The sequence below is a fragment of the Podarcis bocagei genome, assembly GCF_964188305.1.
Source record: "Podarcis bocagei genome assembly, chromosome: 12".
In the NCBI taxonomy this organism is placed as follows: Eukaryota; Metazoa; Chordata; class Lepidosauria; order Squamata; family Lacertidae; genus Podarcis; species Podarcis bocagei.
The window spans coordinates 21,389,886-21,417,739 of record NC_138137.1 but is presented as its reverse complement, the minus strand read 5'-3'; the positions used below and the strand labels follow the sequence as shown (position 1 = coordinate 21,417,739).

Below are 27,854 nucleotides of genomic sequence, written 5' to 3'. Positions count from 1 at the left end.
CTCCACAAGTGAATAGGGGACTCAGCTACATAAATAAATAAATAAATAAATAGTCTTGAATGCCTTATAAACATAAAACACCAGATGGTGCTGGAGAGCAAAAAAAAAAACTATTTACAGTTTTCCATAACGTTTTTCTTTCTTTTGTTATAACGATTTAATTTCTGACTCATTTATAGCGTGTTTTTTCCCTGCGTGTAGATCCACTCAGGGTTTTCCTACCACCTCTTAACAAACTGCAGTTCCCATTATTTTTTGAAGAAAATTGTTAAGAGTGGCATAATAGCAATTTGAAAGTATGGTGCAGATGTGGGCTAATTAAGGCTTACTCCAGAGCAGCAGTGTAGCGTGGGTTGCTAGCAATCAGGGCAGGGCAAGTGTTGGACACACACAAACCCCGGCAGTGAACTGGGCACCTGGGCTGGGGGGCACGGATAATAATAATAATAATAATAATAATAATAATAATAATAATAATAATAATTTATTATTTGTACCCCGCCCATCTGGCTGGGTTTCCCCAGCCACTCTGGGCGGCTTCCATAGAAACCAAAAAAACACTAAAATATCATACATTAAAAACTTCCCTGAACAGGGCTGCCTTAAGATGTCTTCTGAATGTCAGGTAGTTGTTTATTGTTTTGACATCTGATGGGAGGGCGTTCCACAGGGCGGGCGCCACTACCGAAAAGGCCCTCTGCCTGGTTCCCTGTAGCTTTGCTTCTCGCAATGAGGGAACCGCCAGAAGGCCCTCGGCGCTGGACCTCAGCGTCCGGGCAGAACGATGGGGGTGGAGACGCTCCTTCAGGTATACTGGGCCGAGGCCGTTTAGGGCTTTAAAGGTCAACACCCGCCTCCAACAGGCTCCTTGCCCACTGCCTCCATCCACCTGACCAATAGACGAACCTGCCTGCCACTGCGCCTCAGCTGCCAGGGCTCTGTGCCTGTCTGGTTGAAACCCCTCAAAATTGTGCAACCGGGGCCAGGGCCTCCCTGGCTGACCCCCACGTTCCAGAATAAACAGGTCTGCGATTGCATGCTGTAAAGCACATTTCAAGTAGGAAGCTCAGCCCTTCAGTTTCTTCTTTCTTTTACTAACCACTTGTTAAGTTGCGGGCGAACATATCAGACGACACAGCGATTCTTCAAACAGCTCTTGTTTATTCACAGGCCAGAACAGAACTGAACTGAAGGGTTCAGCCAGCCTGCTTATATAGAGCTCCAGTACAACGCAACTGTAACAACTTTCTGTAACTATCCAATCACTGAACGTCATTTTCAACCCCTTATTTGCATATGTGGGCGTGAGTGAAAACTATCTACAGTATCCCCCTGCTGGCCCAGGGTGAGAACTTCAGTACATAACACCACTGTTTGTCTGACAGCAAACAATTCAACTGCCACAGGTCAAGTGATCTAAAACCATGGCTCTCGAGATGCTTTGCAGGGAGTAGAGTATCAGCCACTGGGTCTTCTGTTTTGAGTTGTGTAGGCTAGAGTCCTGTTCCTTCTCCAAGTGAATTGTTTGGAGGGAATTTTCTTTTAGTTCTTGACTTTCTTTTTAGTTTCTGACAGAAGCGAGAATGTGACAGGGAAGAGTAGCAATGATATTCCTTTGGAGGCAGCTTTAAAACAAAAACCAAGGGAACCAACTCTGGCAGAGAAGATTTGCTTTGAACTTCAGGAAAGAGATTTGGCATTTGAAGGTGGAATTAGCACTCCCCGCAGGATGGTTTTCAGGTTCCGAATGTTACCAATGTAAACCTCCTTATTGTTATTTATTTCATTTACGAATTGCTTCCCATAAGGATTAAATAATAATCCCAAAATGATTTTCAATGTAATAAAAACAGATAGAAAACACTTAGGTAAAGGTAAAGGGACCCCTGACCATTAGGTCCAGTTGTGGCCGACTCTGGGGTTGCAGCGCTCATCTCGCTTTATTGGCCGAGGGAGCTGGCGTACAGCTTCCGGGTCATGTGGCCAGCATGACTAAGCCACTTCTGGTGAACCAGAGCAGCGCACAGAAACACCGTTTACCTTCCTGCTGGAGCGGTACCTATTTATCTACTTGCACTTTGACGTGCTTTCGAACTGCTAGGTTGGCAGGAGCAGGGACTGAGCAACGGGAGCTCACCCCGTTGCGGGGATTCGAACCGCCGACCTTCTGATCGGCAATTCCTAGGCTCTGTGGTTTAACCCACAGCACCACCCGCATCCCTAGAAAATACTTACTGGTACCTATGTTTAAAAACTGCTAAAAGTAATTGCTTATATAAAAGCAGAAGTTTAAAACAACAACAGCACATACGTAGAATCAATACCAACTGGTGTTTTCATTGGAAGATTATACCTGATCCTCTAAATTAGAGCCATGCAGATGTGCCATTGTGAGGCTACAAAGATATCGCTTCATTGGTGATCGGTTGCCCATCACTGATTCAGAGCAAAGCATCAAGGAAGGTGGAGCAAATTGCCCATGCTTCTTTTGTAGAATCCAGCAAGAAAGCCAAAACATTGCTTCAATAGCCTGAAATGTTTACCCTGTTTTTCGTCAAAGAAAATGTGTTTTTTTTAAAAAAAAAAGTTTAAAGATTTTCTTCATGAGGAGCCTAGATACCAGTTTCCTGGCAGTCGGTGGCATTCCAGAACTCAGCCCCATCTGTTAAGAGATTGTTGTGCCCACTGTGTAAGTTGATCAAGAGAGATAGGCAGATGGTGCTTTGCCAACCATAACGCACGTGTGAAATGTGCACATCACAGCTTTCTGGCAAACACTACGGTTCTACGGTCACGTGATCCATCTCACACATCCGTCATAATGACAGATTAAAATCCAAACAGATCACTTCATACTTAGCTTTCTCAACAAGCATTTTCATAAACACGAAAGCAAAACGGTGCCCGTTTTGGCCTAAAGGGACACAACTGCCTCGGTCGATAGTAGTCATGGGGAAAACCAGTGCATGATGGGATGTCATGACAGGGCCAGCCATATTATTAGGTAGAGTGGGGTTTGGGATGTCATGAAAGAGGGCACCAAATTATAAATTATTATTTTTTTTAAATATTTTTTATTGCATTTTTTCCAGATTATAAATTATTTAATAAAACAGTATTGCATTTTCGTTCTACAACCAGGGCAGGGGAGAGGTGCAAAATAAAAGCAAGAAGAAGTGGACTTAGCTAAGGTTATCCTACAACGTCCAATATCAGAGGTGGAATGGCGCCACTGGATATCACTTTCTGGAGAACACGAGTGGGAGAGTGCTATTGGCCTCATGCCCTGTTTATGGGTTTCCCAGAGACAACTTGTTGGCCACATTGGGAACAGAATGATGAATCAGTATCAGAAGAATCTATTATTTGCATCAGCCACTAGCCATAGCAATAAAATAAAATGTGATGTACTGAAGACAGAGGTAAAAACTTAACTATACAAAATACACTCTAGAGGTTTACAGAATTATGAACTGAACAGGCCTTTGGTTTTGCTACCAGTCAGCAGAGATACATTATACAGTGGAACCTTGGTTTTCGAGCATCTTGGAAGCTGAACGTTTTGGAACCCAAACACTGAAAATCCAGAAGTAATTGCTTCCATTTTCGAACATGCCTTGGAAGCCGAACAGCTTCCACAGCGTTTTCCCATTGCTGACAGTCCTTTGTGCCTCGGTTGTGTGGCCTTCCAGATGTTGCTGAACCAAACTCCCATCACCCCTGGCTATTGCTCCTGTTGGCTGGGGGTGATGGGATTTGGGAGACCAACAACATCTGGATAGAGCACAGATTACCCATCTCTGATTTAAAAGGCAACATAGGATTGTCATATGTCCGGAATTTATTGGACATAAACTTAATATGGCAGTCGGAAGCAGTGTCCGGGTGAAAATTGCCAAAATGTCCAGGAATATCTGGATGTATGGCAGTGTTGGCAGTGCTGTTTTTGCCAATTTCCCTTTAAAAAATAGTTCAAAAATGTGGTATTTTGCCATCTTTTTTTTGAAATATGGCAACCCTAAGTCCACATAATATCTTGGTCCAGTTCTGGCAAGAGTTAGCTTTCAGCATGCACCAAAGAGTAGTTTTCCTTGCACTACCCAGTGAGAGCCAGAGCGATAGACTCGTAATCTGGGGAACCGGGTTCGCGTCTCCGCTCCTCCACATGCAGCTGCTGGGTGACCTTGGGCTAGTCACACTTCTCTGAAGTCTCTCAGCCCCACTCACCTCACAGAGTATTTGTTGTGGGGGAGGAAGGGAAAGGAGAACGTTAGCCGCTTTGAGACTCCTTCGGGTAGTGATAAAGTGGGATATCAAATCCAAACTCTTCTACCCAACATGTTCAGAACCAGATTCTTGTGTGCAGAAACAGCTGCATGTGACCTCATTGGATAGAGGCCTTTCGTATCCGGCTTTTCTGAGTGCTTTTCTAGCACAGGCATGTGAATAGGCCTTGAGAAATGAGTCTGGCCATTTGGTGAGAAATAGCCTAGCAACGGATTCAGGTCAGCTTTCCTGACGCTGGCTGCAGCTCCCCAAGCAGCACTGAAACAGCAGGACTGAAATCAATATCCTTCGCTGTTCAGTAACAAGAGGGAATGGGGGCAATAATGCAACACAATGGGTGCTTCCTGCATCCCTCTAGAATGAGTTGCTTAAGGAGTTGAGTCCTCTGTAGATATCTCCAACTCGAAAGTGGAGAATACAGTCTCAGAAAGTCCCTAAATTGTTCAAATAGCCTCAGGGGGAAAGTACAAAATTGGAAGCTTTCTGAAGCTACACACAATTGCAACGGTTGTTGATGCGCCTAATGAACCTGTTCTATTAGTCCCTTTAGCATTTGCTCTATGCCTGGAGTTTTTATTCCTCTCTGGTCCACTTTCCAAAACCAATATAGTAGAGGCTGCTATTGTAGCACTGCATATTCATAACATGTTTCACCTGAAGCTTTGTAGAGCAATCATATAGATATGAACTTCATGCCTTTTTATGGTGCAGATTCCTGGTGTTTTAACACATCTATGCCTTCCTTGCTTAAGCCTGAATTATTATTTTTTTACTACTGTATTGGCCCGAATATAAGTCGCACCTGAATAGAAGCTGCACCCTTAAAATTCAAGGGAAAAAAAAGACGATTCCCGAATATATGCCGCCCCCTTAAAATTCCGTTTTCTGTTTTGCCGTATGTCTGTTTCAGCAGCGATATTGTAAAAACCCATTTTTGTAAGGTCGCAAATTTAAGCCGCAATTTAACTTTTCATGGTCGGAATTGGGGTGTGTGGCTTATATTGAGGCCAATACAGTATCTTTCCACCCCTAGTTGTGATTTGTTGGCTTTGGGGTCACCCCAGGAACACAGGCTTTGCCCCCCACTCACCTGCCAGTGTGCCCATCAGACCTTCTATAGCACCCATGAAAAGCCACATATTAAGTCATATTTTGGGGTGGAAGGAGTGTGAGTGTCCAATCTTGACATCCAAAGAAATGTGGGCATGCCTGAGGGGGTCACATTTTCAGTTGCTATGGGAAATCCAACTCATACATCATGTTTTCAAACAATTTTTGGAAGCCTGAGCCAAAGATCACGTTTTCAGTCATTTTTTGGAAACCTGACCCATGGATTAAGTTTTCATATGTTTTTTGGAATCCTGACCAGTGTGTTGCATTTTTTTGTGTTTTTGTGAATTTTGACCTGCAGATCACTTTGTCTTGTGATTTTTTAAATATATATATTTTTTAAAAAAAATCCTGACCAGCAGGTCACCTTTTGGGTGCAATCCTGAGCCATGAGTCATGTTTTCAGGCAACTTTTAGAAGCCTAAGCCATGAATTTCATTTTGGGGCCTAAGTTACTCCAAACTTTCTTCATTTCAGCAGTATAATACAGAGCCCAGGTGGCAGTGGGTGAACAAGGCGAGTCATTTTGCTCCTGGTATTGTTAAACAATTGCAAGTCAGATGCTAAATTTGTGCCTATCTGCTGAAAAACAACCCAGGGATCTAATTTCCGTCCTACTTTATAAGCCTATTCCTCTTACTGCAATGAGGAATAGGAATCTGAGCAGTGTTCATAATTCCAGAATAGGAGTGATCATTCAGGTGACTTAATTATCTATCCTGCCAAGTTCCCAGGAACGAATGTGTACCTGCAATGCTCAGCAGTCACAGTTTTGAGGAAAGGCTATCTTGCTATCCCTCTGGAATGAGCTTTAAGAAGATGACGATATTTGCTATTTTGTAGAAGACAACAAATTATTTTATACACATTTTTGCATTTTGGATTTTGAATCATTTTTTAAAATACACGGTTTAAAAGGGCTGTTTTTATTGTTTTCAGTAAATAAACGTTCATATGTACAGAATTCTTTCTTTTTTGCAAGCTAAATAATAATGGGATAATCCACTCCATACAGGGAAAGAATACTGCCTGGATACCTCCAACGAAATACATTTAGAACCACAGAACCTGGAGAAGCACCGCTATCTGCTCTTGATGTGTGCTGCCTGCATCTCGTCCAGCGCATTCCTGATGGATTCTACACAAACTTCTCCTCTGTGATCTTTCTGGCTGGCCTGCCTCCATACTTCATTGAAACTTTCATCTGAAAGGCTCACGCCAATGTTTCTCAAGATGCGTGCAATCTACAAAAGTATATACAGTATAATTATAATCTCCAGTAGAAATAGAAGGAATAAACACATGTGCAGATTATAGAATTGATACTGAGATAAATAATTATTTACTGCAGGTTAGTGAGGCTTTAGACAACACACTAAGTGGGCCACTAAAGATGGGGATTTTAACTAAATGTGGACTAAGCCAGCCTTCCTGAACCTGGTGCCCTTCAGATGTTTTCCGTAGTTTGGCTTCCATCAGCCCCAGATAGCAAGATGGGGGTTGTCATTCGTCTAGAGGGCACCAGTTTGGGAATGGCTGGAGTAATCCAATCAGGTTTGACCACAGATCTTCTAACAAGGCAGCATCACAGTCCCTGCTCAATATAGCAGCCAACTGCTAGGGGCCGTGGTACCTTTGGCTCCCCCAATAAAATATTTGAGGGAGCCAGGCCCCTCCCCAGTTGATGGACCTTGCCATTCAAATGGTGTGCATGTGCCGCATCGTGTGATTATGTAGTGTGGGGCTTACCTGCCCTCCCCAAATATTTTATTGAAGTTGGCACATGTGCTGCTCAAGCTTTAACCTCTCCTGCTAATTTCTTCATACAACTTCAAATTTATCTGCAGGTAGCTGTGTGGTTGTACAATGTGCATTTATTAAGGAAAATAATTAAGCCCACCATTCTGGGAATTAGAAACAAGTACGATGAAAAAAGTGCAAAGCTCGGTGTCAGGACAAGGTGGAGGCGTAAAATGTAAGATACTAATCTGGAAACCAAGTTTCGCGTCATATATAATGGAATTCATGAATACAGTAAAATTAGAGAAAGAAAATGTTGTCGGATCTTGTTGTTTTTTAAATACTAATTCCATTACATGAGAATACACAGATCTTAGACAAAGCAAATTATGTAATCTCTTGTGGATGCTTCAGTATTCAAGAAAGCTGGTGAGGATGAAATCTGTGAACCCCTGGCTTAGATAGCACTCATAGACTCATAGAATTGTAGAGCTGATGTGAATGAACTCTCAAAATTTATCCTCTACCTCGTCCTTTGATCTTGTCTTGAAGAAGTCTGTCTCATACACTCCTTTATTGCTATAGATCGAGGGGTATAACAACCCATAAACAGTGGCTTGATCACCATAATTGGTGTTGTCACTGATGCGGCGAAATCGAGGGGCTGGAATGTCTGATCGAATGGTTGGGACACCAAGGAGTGGGTAATCTGTAGGAAAACAGGTGGCAAAGAGAGAAATGGAAGAAAGCAATGTGTTAGAGGAAGTTGTTCACAAAGAACCAGATCACACAATATACCCGAAATGAACATATTCTGTTAAAGAGCTGAGTTTCCAACACAAAGTTTTCTTTTCAAAATTCAGTGTTCCCTTAATTTTTGTACTCATCTGGGTTTTATGTTATCACAAGAAGCTGAAACTGGGGACATGAATACAAGATATGCAAGAAAAAGAGATGTTCTCACTGTGGGCTAACTCCAGGCCAAAGGAAGCAAGTTTCATTGATTTCTATGGGAGAAAGTGAAACTCTTGTTAAAAACAAGACTTTAAAGCTCTTAACTTTGGCTGGATTATGAGCTACATTTACAACTAAACTGAAAATCAGACTTATACTAGTAGCATTTGTATTTCTGGTTATTTGTATTTGATTCAGGTATCCAAAACTGAACTAAGGGTTCTTGATCATGAGGCAATGAAGTACAAAAATGCAGTTTTGGCACATCTGACCCTTACAGGGAACATGTAAAGGTAAAGGTAAAGGTACCCCTGCCCGAACGGGCCAGTCTTGACAGACTCTGGGGTTTGTGCGCCCATCTCACATCTATTGGCCGGGGGCCAGCGCTGTCCGGAGACACTTCCGGGTCACGTGGCCAGCGTGACAAAGCTGCATCTGGCGAGCCAGCGCAGCACACGGAACGCCGTTTACCTTCCCGCTGGTAAGCGGTACCTATTTATCTACTTGCACCCGGGGGTGCTTTCGAACTGCTAGGTTGGCAGGCGCTGGGACCGAGCAGCGGGAGTGCACCCCGCCGCGGGGATTCGAACCGCCGACCTTTCGATCGGCAAGCCCTAGGCGCTGAGGCTTTAGCCCACAGCGCCACCCGCGTCCCTACAGGGAACATGTAGGGAGGTTCAAATTCCAGTCTGCATAGGGCTTATGGAAATGACCCTGGGATATTCTTCTTCCTATTTCTATTTCTTACCTGTCCTTCACCATAAGGTCTCAGCTCACAGCAATTTAAATATTCAATATTAAATCAGGTTAAACAAATTGCAGTCATAGGAATAGAGTGGGTCCTTCTGTAACTCTCGTGCCAAAGGCCAGGATAAAGAAGTAGAAACTATATGCAAGATCCTGCCCTCCGACATAAAAATAGGGACATTTCTCACTCCCTTGCAAATGACCCTCCATGACTCCTCATCTCTATCCTTCCCCCCCTCCCCCAGCATTTCCACCACCACTACACCAACGGGACACAGCACACCCTCCACCGTCCTGGGAAAACCCCTTAAACCTGGTTTGATTCTTTGGTGGATTTACAAAAAGTAAAACACACACCAATAAATAAATTGTGGGAAGGGGAAAGATTAGATGAGGACGCACAAAGGGTTTTGGTTTTTTTTAAAATCAAGACTCCTTGCGCTCTGCTCTGCTTCCCCTTTCTTCCCGCTCAGGGTGGCCCTGGCCTCTGCCTGCACCTCAGGGCTGGCACATTATGCGTGGCTGAACCTCAGGAGCAACAACCTCTCCTTCTCACCCGCACTCCAGCAGCTGCTATGAGCTGCCCAAGGGAGGAGGCCAGCAGCAGCCGTCATAGAGAGGCAATGGGGTGGTCCCTTGCAGCAGCCACTGCCTCCGCCGCCGCTCAGGACAAGCGCTGGCTCCCTCCCCCCCCCCGATCTTTCCAGGATCAAATCAGAAGTCGGGATGGCTTTTTCAGTTCTGGGTCTGTCCCTGGAAAACAGGGACACTTGGAGGGTATGCAAGATATGTAAGTTGCTTAATGGTTTGAACATGGAGTTAGTGCAAGGAGAACAGCCTTTACCGGAGGTATCATGGGCTTTGAAGACGCTTGAACTCAGGACAAAAGGGAGAAACGCGCTAAGAGGAAGGCATGCTTGGCAAACCCTCACCATGATCAACTCCTGCCCGGAAACCTATTTCCCCACTGTGGAAGGATGTGTGGATCCAGAACTGGCCTCCACAGTCACTTATGGACTCACTGTTAAGGGAAGACTCGTGCTACGTATTCTTGTTTACGGAAGACAATCTTACTTGGCTATGTGTCAGGGAATTGGAGGCAGAGAAGGGGGAGAGAATGGGGACTTACCGAGAGAAAGCTCCTTTAATTAGCAGCTGTTCTTCCTCGGATGAGAAAGGTGACGAAAGGCTGTCAGAAGGCAATGAATCTGAGAGGGGGGAGGCACTTCTGGGGCCAAGCCACTCTCGTAAGAGAGGAAGGAGGGGGCTTGGGCTTAGGAAGTGGATATGCTGGGGAAAACCGAAAGGTTCCTCAGTCGAGGCAACTGACTTGCCATGACAGAGACGTACTTTCTGAGCCGATTGTAAATAGCAAGAAAGAAGCAATAAACTTTGTAAATATGGCTGGATTCCCGGACTCTTATCTCTGCTAGCACTCAAAACTCATCCGTGACACTGTGAGTGATCCTCAAAGAAGAGAAGAGAAGGAGAAGGAGAAGAAGAAGAGGAAGAAGAGGGAGAAGAGGAAGAAGAGGAAGAAGAGGAGGAAGAAGAGGTGCATGTGTGTTTATATGGCACTTTCCACACTCCCCGTTGCAAACCACAATGCCCCAACTGGGAGCAAAAGCAACTGCCATCTAGAGCAGTGTTTCCCAACCTTTTTTGGGCAAAGGCACACTTGTTTGATGAAAAAAATCTCGAGGCACACCACCATTACAGCCCCGTGACGTCAGCGTGCAGCGTCACGCCGGGAGGGACGCACGAAAGTGTAAGTTTCAATTTTTTCCCCTCCCCCTTCCCGGGGAACCTCCAAGCTTTGGGGGTGGGGGGGGGAGGAGGCAGCAAAGCAAGGCAGGAAGGAGAGCGCGGCTTGGCTGGGTGAGCTTTGGCAGGGGCAGGGAATGAGAGCCGCGAGGCGGGCGCTGCGGACGGAGGCGCTGCCCGCCGAGCTCGCAGGCAGCCAGGCAGGCAGACGGCGAGAGCCCCGCGCTGGGCGGCCTCTCCTCGCCGCCGCCGCCCCGCCTCTCGCCGCCCGACTCGGCCGCCTCCCTCCAGGCAACATCTCGCGGCACACCAGGCAACATCTCGTGGCACACTAGTGTGCCGTGGAACAGTGGTTGGGAAACACTGATCTAGAGTACCCTTAGTGACAAAATGGTTAATTATTACATTTGCCAGTAGCATCTGCAAACATGTTAAATAACTTGGCAATGAAAAGGACGTCTTGTGCATACACGATGACGGAATGCCTCCTACAACTGCATTATACTGAGAAGAGGTTGTGCGGTAGTCAGAAAACACCCGGTCTGTCGGTCTCGAAAGTGTTCTGGGTGTTTTCTCTTCACTTCCTGGTTCCTTTAGTACTATGTCTTCCTTCTTCAGCACAGCATCCTGATCTGCTTCTTGTGGAACGAGGTCAAAGACCGCTGGTCTTCTGCCTGTGAAAAATAAATGATACCGAAATGGCAAAAATATTTGTTGCTGTCACGAAAAGTTGCAACACCATTGCAGCGCCCTCCATATATGTTGTTGGGACTACAACTCCCATCGGCCTCAGCCGGCATGGCTAACAGGCAAACTCAGTCATCATACTGATACTTGAGAAAATGGACTTCATCATGTATAAAACTATTCCAACTATTTGTAGTTCATTACATCTAACACTGCTTATGTAACCATACGTTTTTAAAATACGTGTTTATAACTCACAGAGCAATATCTTGCAATAAGATGGTTGGTATTCTTACATTCCCATAAACTAAACTATGTATAACTTTGTGAGTACTATAAATATTTCCCAAAAAAATATCCACTTTAAGAGGCGTGCTAGATACATTTTTGCTTGGATGCCTCACGTAATGGTTATAAAACAGGCAAGCGTGAAGTTAAAATGCACAAAACCAACAGCGGCTGAAAAGCTAAGGTTCAAAATTCACCTGAGAATAAAGCAATGGGTCACCATACCAAATAGGACTGGACTTGTGGTACACCGTAACAAAAAGGTTGGGAACCACTGCTTTAGGGAATACTCATGGAATCAAATGTGTGTGTGTGTGTTTGTATGTATGTATATATGCATGTATACAGTGCTTTGTTCTGGGGGGGATGCAGGGGGGTGCATACCCCTAAAGATTTTGTGAATCTTTGTACTTTTGTCCATTTACTGTATTTATTTTTACCAATTTGAACTATAAAATGGTGATTTTCTTGAGTCAAAATGAGAGTACCCCTAAACATTTTTTTAGAAAAAAAGAGCCCTGCATGTATGTATATGTACATTAGAACCACATCTGTGGTTTAAAACCGTATTTCCCACATACCTTTCGTGATTATTTTTTCTTCATACTCTTTGATAGATGTTTTGTCTTTCCAGTTAAGGAAGTTCGCAAATTCCAGATAGTCTATAAACCCGTCTTGATCCAAATCGCAGTAATTAAATAAAGCGTCCAGGAGCTCTTGATCCAAGTCGAGATTAAGCTGGAAGCAGGCCTTCTTCAAGTCATCTCTGCTGATTTTCCGATCACCATCCTAGTTAAACAGCACAATGTGTGTAATAAAAACTACGATCCTTGCACCCAAGGCCGGCCCTATGACTCAGCGGGGGGGGGGGGGAGTTTCTAGGAAGCCACAGCAGAAGTTCCCTAGCAGGTTGTCCTGAGCCCTCCAGCCATTCCCTTCCCTGACCCCGCTAGCCTGCTGCCTCAGGTGCAATGGAAGATGCTATCCCATTGCTAGTGCTGAAGCAAAAGGCAGCTCACACTCTGGTTGACTTCTGTTCTTGAAATGGGGTGGGGTGGGGGATACCATCTTTGGAGCAGGCGGCAAAATGCTTTGGGCTGTCCTTGCTTGTACAATGGTACCTCAGGTTACATATGCTTCAGGTTACAGACTCCGCTAACCCAGAAATAGTGCTTCAGGTTAAGAACTTTGCTTCAGGATAAGAACAGAAATCAGGCTCCAGCAGCGCGGCAGCAGCAGGAGGCCCCATTAGCAAAAGTGGTGCTTCAGGTTAAGAACAGTTTCAGGTTAAGAACAGACCTCCAGAACGAATTAAATACTTAACCTGAGGTACTACTGTACTTAGGAATGGGTGAATCTGTAAAATTCAGTTTCTAATTTTCTCACTCTTAGGTTTAAAGGTAAAAGGACCCCTGACAATTAGGTCCAGTCGCGAACGACTCTAGGGTTGTGGCGCTCATCTTGCTTTACTGGCCAAGGGAGCCGGCGTTTGTCCGCTCCGCAGACAGTTTTTCCAGGTCATGTGACCAGCATGACTAAGCCGCTTCTGGTGCAATGGAACACCGACACCAGAGCAGCACATGGAAACGCCTTTTACTTTCCCACTGAAGCGGTACCTATTTATCTGCTTGCACTTTGATGTGCTTTCAAACTGCTAGGTTGGCAGGAGCAGGGACCGAGCAACGGGAGCGCAACCCGTCATGGGGATTCAAACAGCCGACTTTCTGATCGGCAAGCCCAAGGCTCAGTGGTTTAGACCTCAGCGCCACCCGCGTCCCTTACTCTTAGGTTTAGTTCTCCACATTTCCACATCAGTTTGCAATTATTTAATTTAATTTAATTTAATTTAATTTAATTTAATTTAATTTATTTATTTATTTATTTATTTATTTATTTGCTATTAATGAAAATCCATCCATTTTTTGTGAATTTCTCTTAACAGACATGTTTGCAGGCAATTCTGCCTAATTTCTTTCAAGCAATTTCCCCTAATATAATACGTTTTGGTATGCTACTTTCACTATTTAAAAACTTAAAATTGCAAAAATTGCAATCGCAAAAAATAGGGCAGGCCCTGAACATATACATCTCATGGCTCAAAGGCCAGGGTATAGTGTCAGATTAAAGGCAGTACAAGTGCTGGTAACTATTTACCGTGGCAGTATTTGTATTATTCCAAGTACAAGGCTAACAGCAAGAATATAGGCATTTCCTGCAGCATTTGCTTGACATCTTGGCACAAGGCTCACCTTATCGTAATGCCTGAAGGCTTGCAATAACGTGTCAAAGTTGTGGTAATTGGCTTTCTTCAGATTCTGTCGAATTGCAGCAAAGACAGCCCTTTCTCTGTCTTTTCCACGGAGGAATTCACTAGGAAGCCTTTGGTGAAGAAGGTCTCCGACACCTATAGAAAAAAAAAACAGTCAATGAAAACTGTGGCTTGACCATGTTTCAGCTGTTGTGTGATACTTCAGCAATCCCTTTCTCAATCCCGACTGCACCATATCCCTGTAGGGAACAGAGGCGGGGGGGGGGGCTCCTGTTGCTAGGGGTAGCCATATTTTGTTTCATTATTCTAAGCATTTATAGCCTGTGCAGAAAAAACATCAGACTAGGTGTAAGGCAAGCTTCCAAGGCAGGGCCACTCAGAGAGGACAGGGCGGGCGGGCCATTTGGCCTATGTCTCCAGCTCAACTTGTTTTCACACACTTCAGACCAAATGTGGCACACTCCCTCATCCTACAGCTGCAATTCTTTTTTTTAAAAAAAATGTTTTTATTTATTTTTCATGCTACAGAAGATAAATTTTGAGAAAACAATTGTTACAAGAGTAAACAACAAATAACTTGTCCTGATGAAATTATAGGCTTTTATCGTGCGGTGTGTGCCATATGTTATAAAAGGAATGTGGATTGTTTAATCAAATCAGAAATGCGATTTGTTAGATGCATGCTCTGTGTTACGTAATAATAGATTTTGTCATATTAAAGGTTGTGAAATATTCACCAATATTAATGAAAATATATTTGTTCTGACGGCAGAAGATAAGACCATGATGAATGTGTCCTCTCAGATCATCAGCTGATTATATAATTATATGCAAACTAAGGACCGTGGGCCAGATCCGGCCCAATTGCCTTCTCAATCCGGCCCGCGGACGGTCCGGGAATCAGCATGTTTTTACATGGGTAGAATGTGTCCTTTTATTTAAAATGCATCTCTGGGTTATTTGTGGGGCATAGGAATTATTTCATCCCCCCCCCAAAAAAATATATATTGTCCAGCCCCCCACAAGGTCTGAGGGACAGTGGACCGGCCCCCTGCTGAAAAAGTTTGCTGACCCCTGATATAAACAAAGCACTCTTTTTTCTTTTTGGGTGCCTTTGTTAACATGTCATTTTTATTTTTATGGCTAGGAGCCTCAAATGTTGAATGTAGCCTAGGCCTTTCTGAACCTCTGAGAGGGCCCTGCTCCCAGGGGATGTTGTTACTCAAAGGGCCTTCTCCCTGAATGCACCCTGCCTTAGCTCTGAAGAGCTTCCATAAAAGAGCCTTCAAATGATGATCTGAAGATGAGAGGAAGTCCAAAGTGGGGTTTGTGTTCCTTCGAGAAGCACCCAGGGCTTTACAGGTAAGCACTTGCAACCAATAGTTCTGCTGGTGAGATATCTTTCCATCTACTACTCCCAATTAGCCATCTTGCAGGAGGGCTATGGGACAGCCTGAGTTTCCAAGCAATTTCCCAAGACATCCTTGTGAATAAGCAGGGAGGCTGTGTATATACTTGCCATATTCTTCAGGACAAACAAGCACTCCAAATGTATGGTCTGGAGGAACGTTGAGTGTGTCTGCTATACTAAAAAATGAAAAGAATCTGTTAGATAAATGCTTGATTTTTTTCACCCCAGCGTAATGTAATGGGTATGAGTTACTCGTGCGTAAACTGGTGCCTTTCTCGGTTAATTTGCCTTGTTAAAACTTTCTGACTGCACAGCCCCTTCTCATGGTGGCTGCCTCAGTCACTGGCAGAATCCGTCAGTGGGCGTTTCTTGAACCTCTTCCAACATAAAAGTTGTTTGACACCCAGTCTCCTCCTCCTCTCACTGCGCGGGAGTCTTCTGCGCAGGGAAGGCGTGGGTAGCGGAGGACCTGGGCTCTCCTCACTGATGCCCAGTGAAGAGTCCTGGAGCCCTCTCTCCACTTCCCCCGTCTGCCTCCCTTTATCCCCGGTGTTGCGCTGATTGGCTTCCCCCTCTACTGAGCTGTTTCTCCCCCTGCTGCTGGGTCCTTCGCTAGCATAATCTGGGAGCCTCCCCTTCGCCTATCGCTCCGATGTCAGTTCCCTGACACGTAATCTTTGCTTTAGACATGAAAGATAGATCTGTCTGTCAGGTCACCCCTTGTGCCGTAAGCGAAGATGAAAAACTGATGAAGACATTTGGTAAGAGTTCACCTGAAATGTCTTCACTTGGGCTTTCCTACATGAATCAAAGCCACTCACAACTGAGAATCCTTTTCTTTTACACATTCTTTCCTTTTAGCACATAGTAATAACTGTCAGAAATATTTGCACAGCAGGCGATAAATGTCTTTGATCGCGATGCTTACATTTCTTTAGAGAGCAAAAGAGACCCCACAGCCTAAATAAGCTGTTTTCTTATTTAACAGATATCGATGTGCATATAGAGTCTTTTTCATGTATCTGTCAGAAAAGAAAAAGGGGTTTTAAAAGCACGCTAAGCACACATGGCAGCTTAGCAGAATCGGATATAGAAAAAGTTGGAGCTGCAATACTCAGTAAAACGGTTTTCAGATCATGGTTTTGTTTGAGCAACTTGGCTAAACCCATGTCTTCATTTCTACAATCACCGGGAGAAGAGAAACAATTTTTTGGGATTTATTTATTTTTTAATGTTGCTTGTAAGGCATTAAACTCTTTAGGGACTAACTGAAGAATACTATGGTGTCCAATTCCATGCTCCTACACTCAACTTCCTTTGACATTCTCCAACATGGGCAGACCACCATCACTGCTCAAGTTGGCAGGCAGACACTGTAGCAGTGGTGGAATGCATTCTTAGGACAAACTTGCATATTGTATTAATCACACAGAAGTCGTGGAGGAAATCTAAAATTGTTGGATTGCTCACCTTGTGGTAAAGCTTCACAGAGTTTTCTGCCAGTTAATTATCACCTCAGCCCTTTCTAGCCTGAGAGAACATCTCAAAATGTGAGCCAAGACGATATGGGGCTATGAGGCTCTCTAAATGATTGTGTCTGCTAGTAATCTGTATTATGTCACTGTATTATGTCACTCACAGGCCCCAGAAAGGAAGATGCAGAAAAGGAACGGGACACACACACACGCCAATTACACACAACCAACTAATTTCTCATGGGGGGTGCATTGTGAAGACTCCCTCTTAATTCACTTACGGATCAAGGACTTTTCCAAGCTGAGGCTGAAATTTTTCCTTGAAATCATCACTTATCTTAGACACTAAATGTGCTGATTTCTTCCTAAAAAAAAAAAAGATAACCACAAAATAGTTGAATTGCAACAGATTGTCATCATCATCATCATCAGTTAGAATTCCAGAGTGGTTTACAACATTAACATTAAAACCATAATTAAAAAGTAAATCAGATGGACCTCATCCATTACACGTGGCTCCCCCATATCAATGTCTATTCTAATCTGAGAAAACTAAAATGTTTTCATAAAACTAAATTCTAAAAAGGCAGGTAAGGATCAGGTAATGTGGTGTTTGGTTAACGGTATGTGTTTTAAAGTTAATTAGGAAAATTGTTTAAAGTTCGTTTTCTGCCTCTTTACCAGTAGAGCTCTGCCACACCCAGTAGAGATAAACAGAAGCGATCTAAAATATCATTGGCAGGATACTCTTAGAGGACAGGCCTAAAAGCCAGAGTTGATAAACCATCATCAACACGGAGAACCTCAAGACTCGATCAACCATTACGTTTAGTAAATTGGAGAATAGTGCCCCACTCATAATCTGATTCGGGAACTTATTAGCATAAAATATGTCTTAATTTTCAATGCATTGGGCTTTGTAATTCACTGCCAGCCCAAATACTATGATCCTCCATTCATCATCACAAGACCTTAGCACTATTCAGGCACTAAACAAATCCTGAAATACAATATGTAAGTGGGGAGACTGGAATTGAGAATCGTAGTTCTGTTCCCTCTCGTCCTCCATGAGCTGGAGGGCAACTGGCCAATTTTGAAATCCCAGAATGTGGCCTTGTCCAGTTTGTTCCCTTTCTTGCCTCAAGCTCTCTGGGAGGATGGGGCCACTGTGAGTTGGTCCACAATAGGGAGCCTGCTTCTATCTATGCAGGTTCCTTGAACTCAGCTACTTTAGTCAAAATACAGCGTTATAAAATGTTATAACACTGTGACACAAGATGGCGCTGTGGAGCTGAAATTGCAACTCAATTACCGGTATATTTTCAATGGTGAACTTTATGGTTTTTTTGCAGACCGTTTTCACAACGTTTTTTAATAGCTCTGTAGATCTAGCCCTTGTTCAGAGGTGTAGCTAGGGGGCGGGGTGCACTGAGCGCCACACTGTGGAAGGGGCAGCACTTACCGTGGGGCCTGCAGTGCGCCTGAGCCACACATCTCTCCTAGCTACGCCACAGCCCTTGTGTGATGTTGAAGCCTGATCTTTATCTTATGGAGAACAGCAAGGGTCAGCGATAGGGAAGCAGAGCCAGTGTGGTCATCCCCACTTTCACTTTGTATTTCTAGTATTGTATAACACCTAAATAAGGCCATGCAAATAATCAAATATGGCTCCCTGTAGCCTCACTTCTCGCAATGAGGGAACCGCCAGAAGGCCCTCGGCGTTGGATCTCAGTGTCTGGGCTGAACGATGGGGGTGGAGACGCTCCTTCAGGTATACTGGACCGAGGCCATTTAGGGCTTTAAAGGTCAGCACCAACAATTTGAGTTGTGCTTTGTAAACGTACTGGGAGCCAATGCAGATCTCTCAGGACTGGTGTTATGTGGTCCCGGCAGTATCTCACACAGTGTGCCACCAAGGGAGCAGGTCAGAGGGCACTAAGAGATCTTCAATACTGCAGGCAAAATCATCCAGCCAGGAAATTCTAGCCAGGGAATCAGGTGGTCAAGAGGAATCAATCAGCAGACATGATTCACACCGCTTCCCAACATCTCTAGCTCTCGGAGAACACATCAACATAAAAGGGGGGAAGAGGAGATGAGGCAAAAGTAGATTCCAAATATCTCCCCAGAGCAGTAGGATCCTCACAACTTGAAATGTTCTTGAAATGCACGACTTTGTGCATTCAACATGGTGACACTTTATGTCTCATGAGGCAACATCACTGAGGATAACTGGTGCCAGAAAAGGTATAAAGAGTAATCTGCTATTTATTCAAAACATGTGTCACCAGGAAGCTGTAACTGAGGCAAGCCAAGCATCATTAACTGATATAATGCAACTTACATCTGCAGATCAGGGAACCAGCGTAAAGTTCTAGCTACATTTCGTCCGTCGTTGAAGTGGGGGGTTTCCTTTCCATATAGATTTAATCTATTGAACGTAGATGGATTATATTTTCTATTAACCGACTCCCCTGTGGGGGTGGGGAAAGGGGGGATATTTATTTATTATGTACACCATAAATGAACAAAAACCCAACCCAGATGCTTAGGAAGTTGAGGTGGTGTTAATCTGCTTAGCATTTTAACTTTTGTATGTTTTAAAATATGGTTGTGAATTCCCCCCCCCCCCAGTTTTATAATAATAATAATTTATTATTTGTACCCCGCCCATCTGGCTGGGTTTCCCCAGCCACTCTGGGCGGCTTCCATAGAAACCAAAAAAACACTAAAATATCATACATTAAAAACTTTCCTGAGCAGGGCTGCCTTAAGATGTCTTCTGAATGTCAGGTAGTTGTTTATCGTTTTGACATCTGATGGGAGGGAGTTCCACAGGGCGGGCGCCACTACCGAAAAGGCCCTCTGCCTGGTTCCCTGTAGCTTCGCTTCTCGCAATGAGGGAACCGCCAGAAGGCCCTCGCCGCTGGACCTCAGTGTCCGGGTAGAACGATGGAGGTGGAGACGCTCCTTCAGGTATACTGGGCCGAGGCCGTTTAGGGCTTTAAAGGTCACCACCAGCACTTTGAATTGTGCTCGGAAACGTACTGGGAGCCAATGTAGGTCTTTCAAGACCGGTGTTATTATTGTTTTATCTTTTCATAAACCGCTTTGAGGCGTTTTTGGGTTGTTGTTTTTAACAATCAAGCAATGTATCCGTTTTATGAAATAAATAAATAAAAAAATAAAAACAAACCTCAGCATTTTGGCTACAAGCCCCTGGGCATTATGAGAAATGTCTAGGATCATAACAAAGTGATGTAGAAAGAGAGTGACTTGTTGCAAGGCAACAACCTTTGACATTTGTTGAATATATTAGTAACATAATACAACATAATACAATTGCCATTCCAATACAGAGCTTACATGAAAAGTGTCATGAGATTACTGCATTTGTTGGCAGCTCTTTGGAAAGTAATTTCTTACTGGTGTCAAGTTTCTTTTCTATGTATGCAAAATGGCAATAATCCATGGTCATTTTAAAAAAATATCTATGTATGACTTTTCCTTTTCCTTCTTACTCACCAACGTAATAATCATTGTGTGTCACAACATACAAATCATGTCCCTCTTCTGCTTCCCTCTGGACTTCGTCAAATGTCTTTGGTGGATTTATAACATCTCCACTAGGACCCTCTGAAAGTGAACCGTTACATGTAATAAAATAACCTGATCTAAACAACATCTTAAAACTCTTGACAAATAACAGACTACATGTATTTAAGGATCATTCATGTACTTTATTCCAGAAACAGTTGCAATGCAGGGTTTAGAGACCACGGGGTACATCAGAGTCAAGGTAAAACGGTAAAGGACCCCTGGACAGTCAAGTCCAGTCAAAGGAAACTATGGGGTTGTGGTGCTCATCTCATTTTCAGGCCGAGGGAGCCGGCATTTGTCCACAGACAGCTTTCCGGGTCAAGTGGCCAGCATGACTAAAACGATACTGGCGCATGAAGGACCATGACAAGTGCCAGAGCGCATGGAAACACTGTTTACCTTCCTGCCAGGGCGGTACCTATTTATCTACTTGCACTGGCATGCTTTCAAACTGTTAGGTTGGCAGGAGCTGGGACAGAGCAACGGGAGCTCACCCCGTCGTGGGGATTCGAACCACCGACCTTCTGATTAGCAAGCCCAAGAGGCTCAGTGGTTTAGACTAAGATTACCAGATGCCTCCGTTTCCCGGGGACAGTCCCCAGATTTACAAATCAGTCCCCATTCAAAATCCATTGAAGTTGAAAAGTGTCCCTGGATCCATTGAAAAAAATCTGGTAACCTTAGTTTAGACCACAGCGCCACCCACGTCCCCAAATATACATTATACCTGCATGTTGTTATAAGATAGTAGCACGATTGAATGGCAATCTCCTATGTGCCTTATTCCACACATAGGATGAGATCCAACACAGCATGAATGGACTTCTGGACACACAGTGGGGCCTCTCCTCCACCCTATGGCCCTTGTGTATCCTCATTGGGTTGAAGGACCTTCTAGGCCAGAGTTGTTGTTTTTTTGTGGGAAGGGAGGTGCTAGAGGTGGCAAAAGAGAAACAAAAAGTCCCATTGCCCAAGTATATTCTTATTGCACAAGTGGGTGGACATCACTGAATGTTGCCCATAATATTTGAAAAAAATATGGGTATGCTTTTGAGATGCATAAAAGAAGACCCTATGAGCTTGCAATGGAATTGCCAGCCATTCATCAATGATTTGTTTTAGTACTAATTTTTCTACCTCTGATCACTTTTCCTCCGAACAGAGTGTTAGTCACATCCATGCCTTTGGGTAAGTGTAACGACTGATCATGGGATCGCCCAAGAGGTGCTTCACGAACGCTTGCGTAAACAGATTCTTTCTTCTCTTGAAGTTTTTGCTCAAAGCATGTTTTCGGAGGTGGATTTGCCAGCGATGCCACCTGAAGAGATTTCACACCACATCAAGTACATCAGTTCCGCACTTCTGAACTATCTCATATAACATTCGTTTATTAGCTTTCTGGTGCACGCTGCAAAATGCACCAAAAAAGTATGTGTTTCCTATACAAGGGACACACAACTTTCATTCCTGTGCATTCTAAATCTATCAAATGCCACAATCCTATTAATTTCATGTAAAAAACAAACAATGCTAAACCTCATATTTAAGACCACCTTTGTGTAACGTAGCATTGCAAATATACATTCTTAATTGTTATTTCTAAAAAGGCATCATTCAGAATGCACAGCAGCAGAAGTTTGTATGTATTAGTATGTATAAGTCAATCACCGAGCAATGCCACTAATTGAAACGTCTTTGGCATACTATTGCTGCAATGCTTCTAGTGAAAGCAATAATACTAGCATTTTAATTCTTTAAACAAAAAACAGATCACAGTTCACAACTTCACCCACATCCCATCCTTTTAAGAAAATGGTATAGGTAAAGTGCAGGTCCCCAGACTGCCCAAAGGGATGTTACCAGAGGCAGAGGATAAAATCTAATGGATTTATATCTGGTTTCCAGAATTGTTCTACTTACAGGGGGCAAAAGAATAAAAAACTCATGCTGTCCATTGATGGAGGACAGGCTGAGCTGGATTCATGCGGAAACAAGTGGTGAGTGATGAGTAAGGGAGTAGCTGTGAAGGAAAGAGATGACCCAGCCCAGCTGACCCACTGACTCTATCTCTCCTACACTAATGCCATTATGGTAAGCCCACCAGGCAGCCATTTTGTGTTATGCCACACCCTCACAGCAGCCATTTTGTGACTGGTGCCCACAGCATTTTCTTAAAAACCCCAAAGTGCCCACTGCCACCCAAAGTTCCATGTTTAGACTTAGGTCAACAGAGATACAGTGGTACCTCAGGTTACATACACTTCAGGTTACAAACTCCACTAACCCAGAAATAGTGCTTCAGGTTAAGAACTTTGCTTCAGGATGAGAACAGAAATCGTGCTCCGGTGGCACAGCAGCAGCAGGAGGCCCCATTAGCTAAAGTGGTGCTTCAGGTTAAGAACAGTTTCAGGTTAAGAACGGACCTCCGGAACGAATTAAGTACTTAACCCGAGGTACCACTGTATATTAGAAATGGTAATCTTATAGGGGACAAGCATATCCCAGTTTATGTCCATCAAATGCCCCTGGCACAGGGCCAATCAGGATTGTGTTTCCCATCCATGAGTCAAAAGGATATTATTTTAAAATTCTTACAGAGATTGACTTGACGGACTTTATGCCATGTGTCAAATGTGATGCAATATCAGGATCGTTTGCTCGGCCATAAAATATTCTCTCTGCACCAGGAGAAGGGTTGCTGGTGTTTCGAAACTTTTTTACAACAGGTGGAGTAATTGGCTATAAGACAAGAAGAAAAGAGTTTAAGAATATTCCTGCAAATACTGTAGATAGCTGAGTTGGTCCGTTGGGCAGGGCGGGGCAAGGGAATCCCCCAGACAAGTAATTAACACCTTCATTTGGACCTATCAGAATGTTGCAAATTAATGGGCAAGCACCTGGGTTCTCCATAATTCTTCATCAGGCTGAGTGTTGAGGAAAACTGAGAGGGTAGCTAAGAAAAGCAGTTGTTGCTCCCAAGTCTGCAATTCATAACTGTCTTAAGAAGTTGTGCAGGAACATGTAGGCAGACATAATTAGGTTAGCCTCACAGGACACCAGTCAGATTTTAAAAGGCATCCAGGCTACTGGGACAAAAAGAAAAAGAAAACAAAATGTATATCCTCCCATTTTCTGAAAATACAAAATCTATTAGTGACCTGGTTCTGTCCTCGGTATTAACTGGGACACATGGATTTAACTTCCTAAAAAACAAAAAACACCAACAAGCATAGTGGGCTTTATATGAGCAAAAACAGAATCAACAGAAACTACTTTGTAGTCAACACAATCCAATTACTTGTAAGCCATTTTAGACACCTGCACAGTTAGGTGGGAATATCAGGTTTCCTTTTATAGTCAGCCCTCAAGCTTCCAGAAATAAGTTGTTGTGTTTTGTTTTTTAAAAGTCACAGCAGTGTGTTTGACAACCTCAGAAAAGAAAAGACAAATAATGGAAGCTTCACATTTTGTGTATTTTCAATTGTAATGTTTTGTAGGGTTACTCATCTGATTTTAATTTTTCAAAATTGCTTTTATTGTACAGTGTATATATGTATTTTGGTTCTAAATGGCTTTGATGTTTCTATGAATAGTGGTATACAAAGAGTTTTCTAAATAAATTTGAAAAATTATTTGTACATTTGTGATTTACTACATTGAGGCTTTTGAAACTTACGAATGTTTGCTTGGAAGGAAGGAAGTTGCCCCGTGTTCAGTGGGGCTCATTCCCTAGTAAATGTGTTTAGGATTGCAGCCCTAAGCAAGTTCAAATAATGAATACTGAGAAAACTACTGACATTCAGGATCCACTACAGTCAATACCAGGTGTTGTTTTGTTTTGTTTTGTTTTGTTTTCACCCCAAACAGGACACTACAGTCCCTTTGAGCTTCTCTTGTACAATATGTGTAAGGTAAAGGTAAAGGGACCCCTGACCATTAGGTCCAGTCGTGACCGACTCTGGGGTTGCGGCACTCATCTCGCTTTACTGGCCAAGGGAGCCGGCGTACAGCTTCCGGGTCATGTGGCCAGCATGACTAAGCCGCTTCTGGCGAACCAGAGCAGCGCACGGAAACGCCGTTTACCTTCCCGCCGCAGCGGTACCTATTTATCTACTTGCACTTTGACGTGCTTTTGAACTGCTAGCTTGGCAGGAGCTGGGACCGAGCAACGGGAGCTCACGCCATCACAGGGATTCAAACCGCCAACCTTCTGATCGGCAAGTCCTAGGCTCTGTGGTTTAACCCACAGCGCCACCCACGTCCTTACAATATGTGTAATATGTAAGTCTATAATGGTCTGGAGGGAGAATAGTTAGAAAATAATAACCGACATTGGTCTGTACATAGGACAATCAATAGTCAAATAGGGTGCTTACAAAGACGTCAGTGAGACAATGGCCAGCTGTTTCTCCAATGGACATCAGCTTTCCAGCCTGAAAAAAGCAAGCAAAGACAAACAACATAGACAAGAGATCGTAATAACAAAAACGCTCACAACACTGATATGTTTATAAAGGTATATGTCTGAATAAAATTCATTTCGCATTTGTGCATATCTTTTCACTCTATAGCCAAAAAATAAATAATTTCCATGATCTATGGGTTCATCGTTTATGGACATACAATCACCAGCAACCCTTAACAAAATACAGTGCCCAGAGCTCTTTGAGGGAAAGACTGTGCTTTGAATGTGCTTTAACAATATAGTGTGTACACAGCCTTATACATACCAGGTCAGACTGCTGGTTCATTTTGCCTGATATTATCAAGTCTGGGCTGGATCCAGCCTTAGGCTACAATCCTAACCCCACTTGCCTCACAGTAAACTCCATGGAACTCAGTTGGACTTACTTTTGAGTAGACATGTTAGGAGCGCACTGTTAGCCATGCTTCGAGCCATTGAAATCAACAGGACTTAAGCTAGTAACTTGGGCTGGTTTGTTAAGGGTGCTGCGAACTGCCGCTGTGCAAGGGGGAAAACTACAATTCCCAGGATTCACCTGTGTGTCCCCAGTTTTTGTTGAACTACAGCTCCCATCATCCCTGAACTCTGGCCTTGCTAGCTAGGGGTGATGGGAGTTGTAGTTCAACAACATCTGGGGACCCACAGGTTGAGAAAGACTGCTTTGGACGGAAGCTCTGCGCTCTAAACGAGTGTTGGGTGTACTTTTTATGCATGGTGTGGATCTGCATTTTAAGAGTGGATCCAGCCCTCTAACTAGCAATCGTCTGGTCTTTTGATGCCAGCGGATGCACCTTCCACCTGCAAATTATGGCCATCTTATAAATCCCACCCCCATGAAAGTGCCATCTTTCTCCAGGCTGCTCTCTGGAGCTGTTTTAAGGAGAGGCGTGACGTTAAACAGGAGCGGAAGAGATGAGCAAGTGTCAGTCAAACATCTTTATAAAGATGCGGGGGAGAAGAGAAAGGGAGAGGGGAGGAGAAGGGCAGAGAAAACTCACTGTGGGGAGCTCGGGAAAGCGGTCGAAAAACCTCCCCGGATACGCTGGCCTGGGGACTCCCTTGGCTGGGATCCCTCCCACCATCCTGGCGGGAGGGATCCGCTTGGCGAAGGGAGAAAGCCGAGAGCTCAGGAGCTGCAGGAAAGGGGATGTTTTCTCGCGTATCCTAGCAACGGGGAAGGAATGGTTCACTCTAGATTCCCGCCCCCTACAGGCCAAAGTTGTGAAACGCAGCTTCTTCTTCGCTCTTGTTTATTCGTTTAGTCGTGTCCGACTCTTTGTGACCCCATGGACCAGAGCACGCCAGGCACTCCTGTCTTCCCGCAGTTTGGTCAAACTGATGTTGGTAGCTTCGAGAACACTGTTCATCCATCTCGTCCTCTGTAGTCCCCTTCTCCTTGTGCCCTCAATCTTTCCCAACATCAGGGTCTTTTCCAGGGAGTCTTCTCTTCTCATGAGGTGGCCAAAGTATTGGAGCCTCAGCTTCAGGATCTGTCCTTCCAGTGAGCACTCAGGGCTGATTTCCTTAAGAATGGATAGGTTTGATCTTCTTGCAGTCCATGGGACTCTCAAGAGTCTCCTCCAGCACCATAATGCAAAAGCATCAATTCTTCGGCGATCAGCCTTCTTTCTGGGTCATGTGGCCAGCATGACTAAACCGCTTCTGGCGCAAGGGGACACCGTGACGGAAACCAGAGCGCACAGAAGCATCGTTTACCTTCCCGCCACAGCAGTACCTATTTATCTACTTGCACTGGTGTGCTTTTGAACTGCTAGGTTGGCAGAAGCTGGGACAGAACAACAGGAACTCACTCCGTTGTGGAGATTCGAACTGCCCAAGGAGCTCAGTGGTTTAGACCACAGCGCCACCTGCTGAAAGGTGAGTATAGCAAAGGCTGTCCTTCAAGGTAATTTATTTGTTTTGATCCTGTTGTTCTGTGCAGCAATCCTGGTTCTATTCAATAATGCAGAAATAAACATGCACCGAAAGCGTCGTCTTACCTTTGTCCCCACTGTTTAATCACCCTAACTGCATTTTTTAAAGGGAAGGGAAGGTATGTTCAGGGATAGCTGATCTACATTAATGAAATTTAATTCTGCACCCTCACTATTCAAAGTGACATATGAAAGATGGTATACAGAACAGAGGAATCGCAAGAGATGTCTGGACCATATGCATGTTTTTCCCCTATATGCACACCCAGAGAATAATTGATATCTATTACAGACCTCCTGCTAAACACTTACACTCCATCATTGCTAAGATCTCTCCAGCTCATGTTCATTTATATATATTGAACACCTGAAGTGTTCAATATAATAAGCCATGCAAAGGTTATGGCTTATATGGGGGGGGGGGATGTTGTAACATTCTTGATCTCATGCCAAAAATCTCATGATTGATCACATGGGGAAGAAAGAAAGATGCAAAGACTTTCCATCTTCATTTAGGAAATGCATCTCAAGAGAACTTAACCAAGCAACATCTGCTTTGTGAAGCATTTAAAGTCTCTTGTCTTGTGTGTTAAAGTCACAAGGGGGGCTTTCATTTGGAGAAGGGCTGGAGTTCAATGGTAAAGCACAAGCTTTGCATTCAAATGCTCCCAAATTTAATCTCCAGGTAGGGCTGGGATTGCCTTCTCCTGTATGAAGCTGCCCCTTTGGGAAGGACAATAGCTCAGTGGTAGAACAGCTGCTTTGCATGCAGAAAGCCTCAGGTTCAATCCCTTGCATATCTAGGTAGGGATGGGAATATTCTGGCTGAAACCCTGGAGAGCCATTGTCAACAGATCCAAATACTGAGCAAGATGGGTCAATGGTCAGACTCGGAATTAAAGCAGCTTCCTACATTTTCCCATAACTTGCTTCCCACACTGTCATGTCTTCTCCTTCTTTGGCGATTACTCGTAGCTGAGTAAGATTCTCCTCCATAAACACGGTTTTAACAGTGGGTCCGTAAGTGACTGTGGAGGCCAATTCTGTATCCACACGTCCTTCCACAGTGGGGACATAGTTTTCCGGGCAGGAATTGATCACGGTGAGGGTTTGCCAAGCGTTC

General features: G+C 44.0%; 1 protein-coding gene across 1 annotated transcript; it reads right to left on the bottom strand.

Annotated features, from left to right (window-relative positions):
• Positions 1-6,307: 6,307 nt before the first annotated feature.
• Positions 6,308-25,959, bottom strand: EFHB (EF-hand domain family member B). The gene is made up of 13 exons (XM_081165050.1): positions 25,796-25,959; positions 24,709-24,765; positions 22,928-23,071; positions 21,470-21,650; positions 20,258-20,368; positions 19,077-19,206; positions 17,014-17,097; positions 15,366-15,433; positions 13,827-13,981; positions 12,159-12,366; positions 11,073-11,276; positions 7,665-7,846; positions 6,308-6,641 (listed from the first exon to the last, which is right to left on the bottom strand). Exons 1-13 carry the CDS (start codon positions 25,877-25,879, stop codon positions 6,480-6,482), a joined length of 1,770 nt encoding a protein of 589 aa, XP_081021176.1. The 5' UTR covers positions 25,880-25,959; the 3' UTR covers positions 6,308-6,479.
• Positions 25,960-27,854: the final 1,895 nt, after the last annotated feature.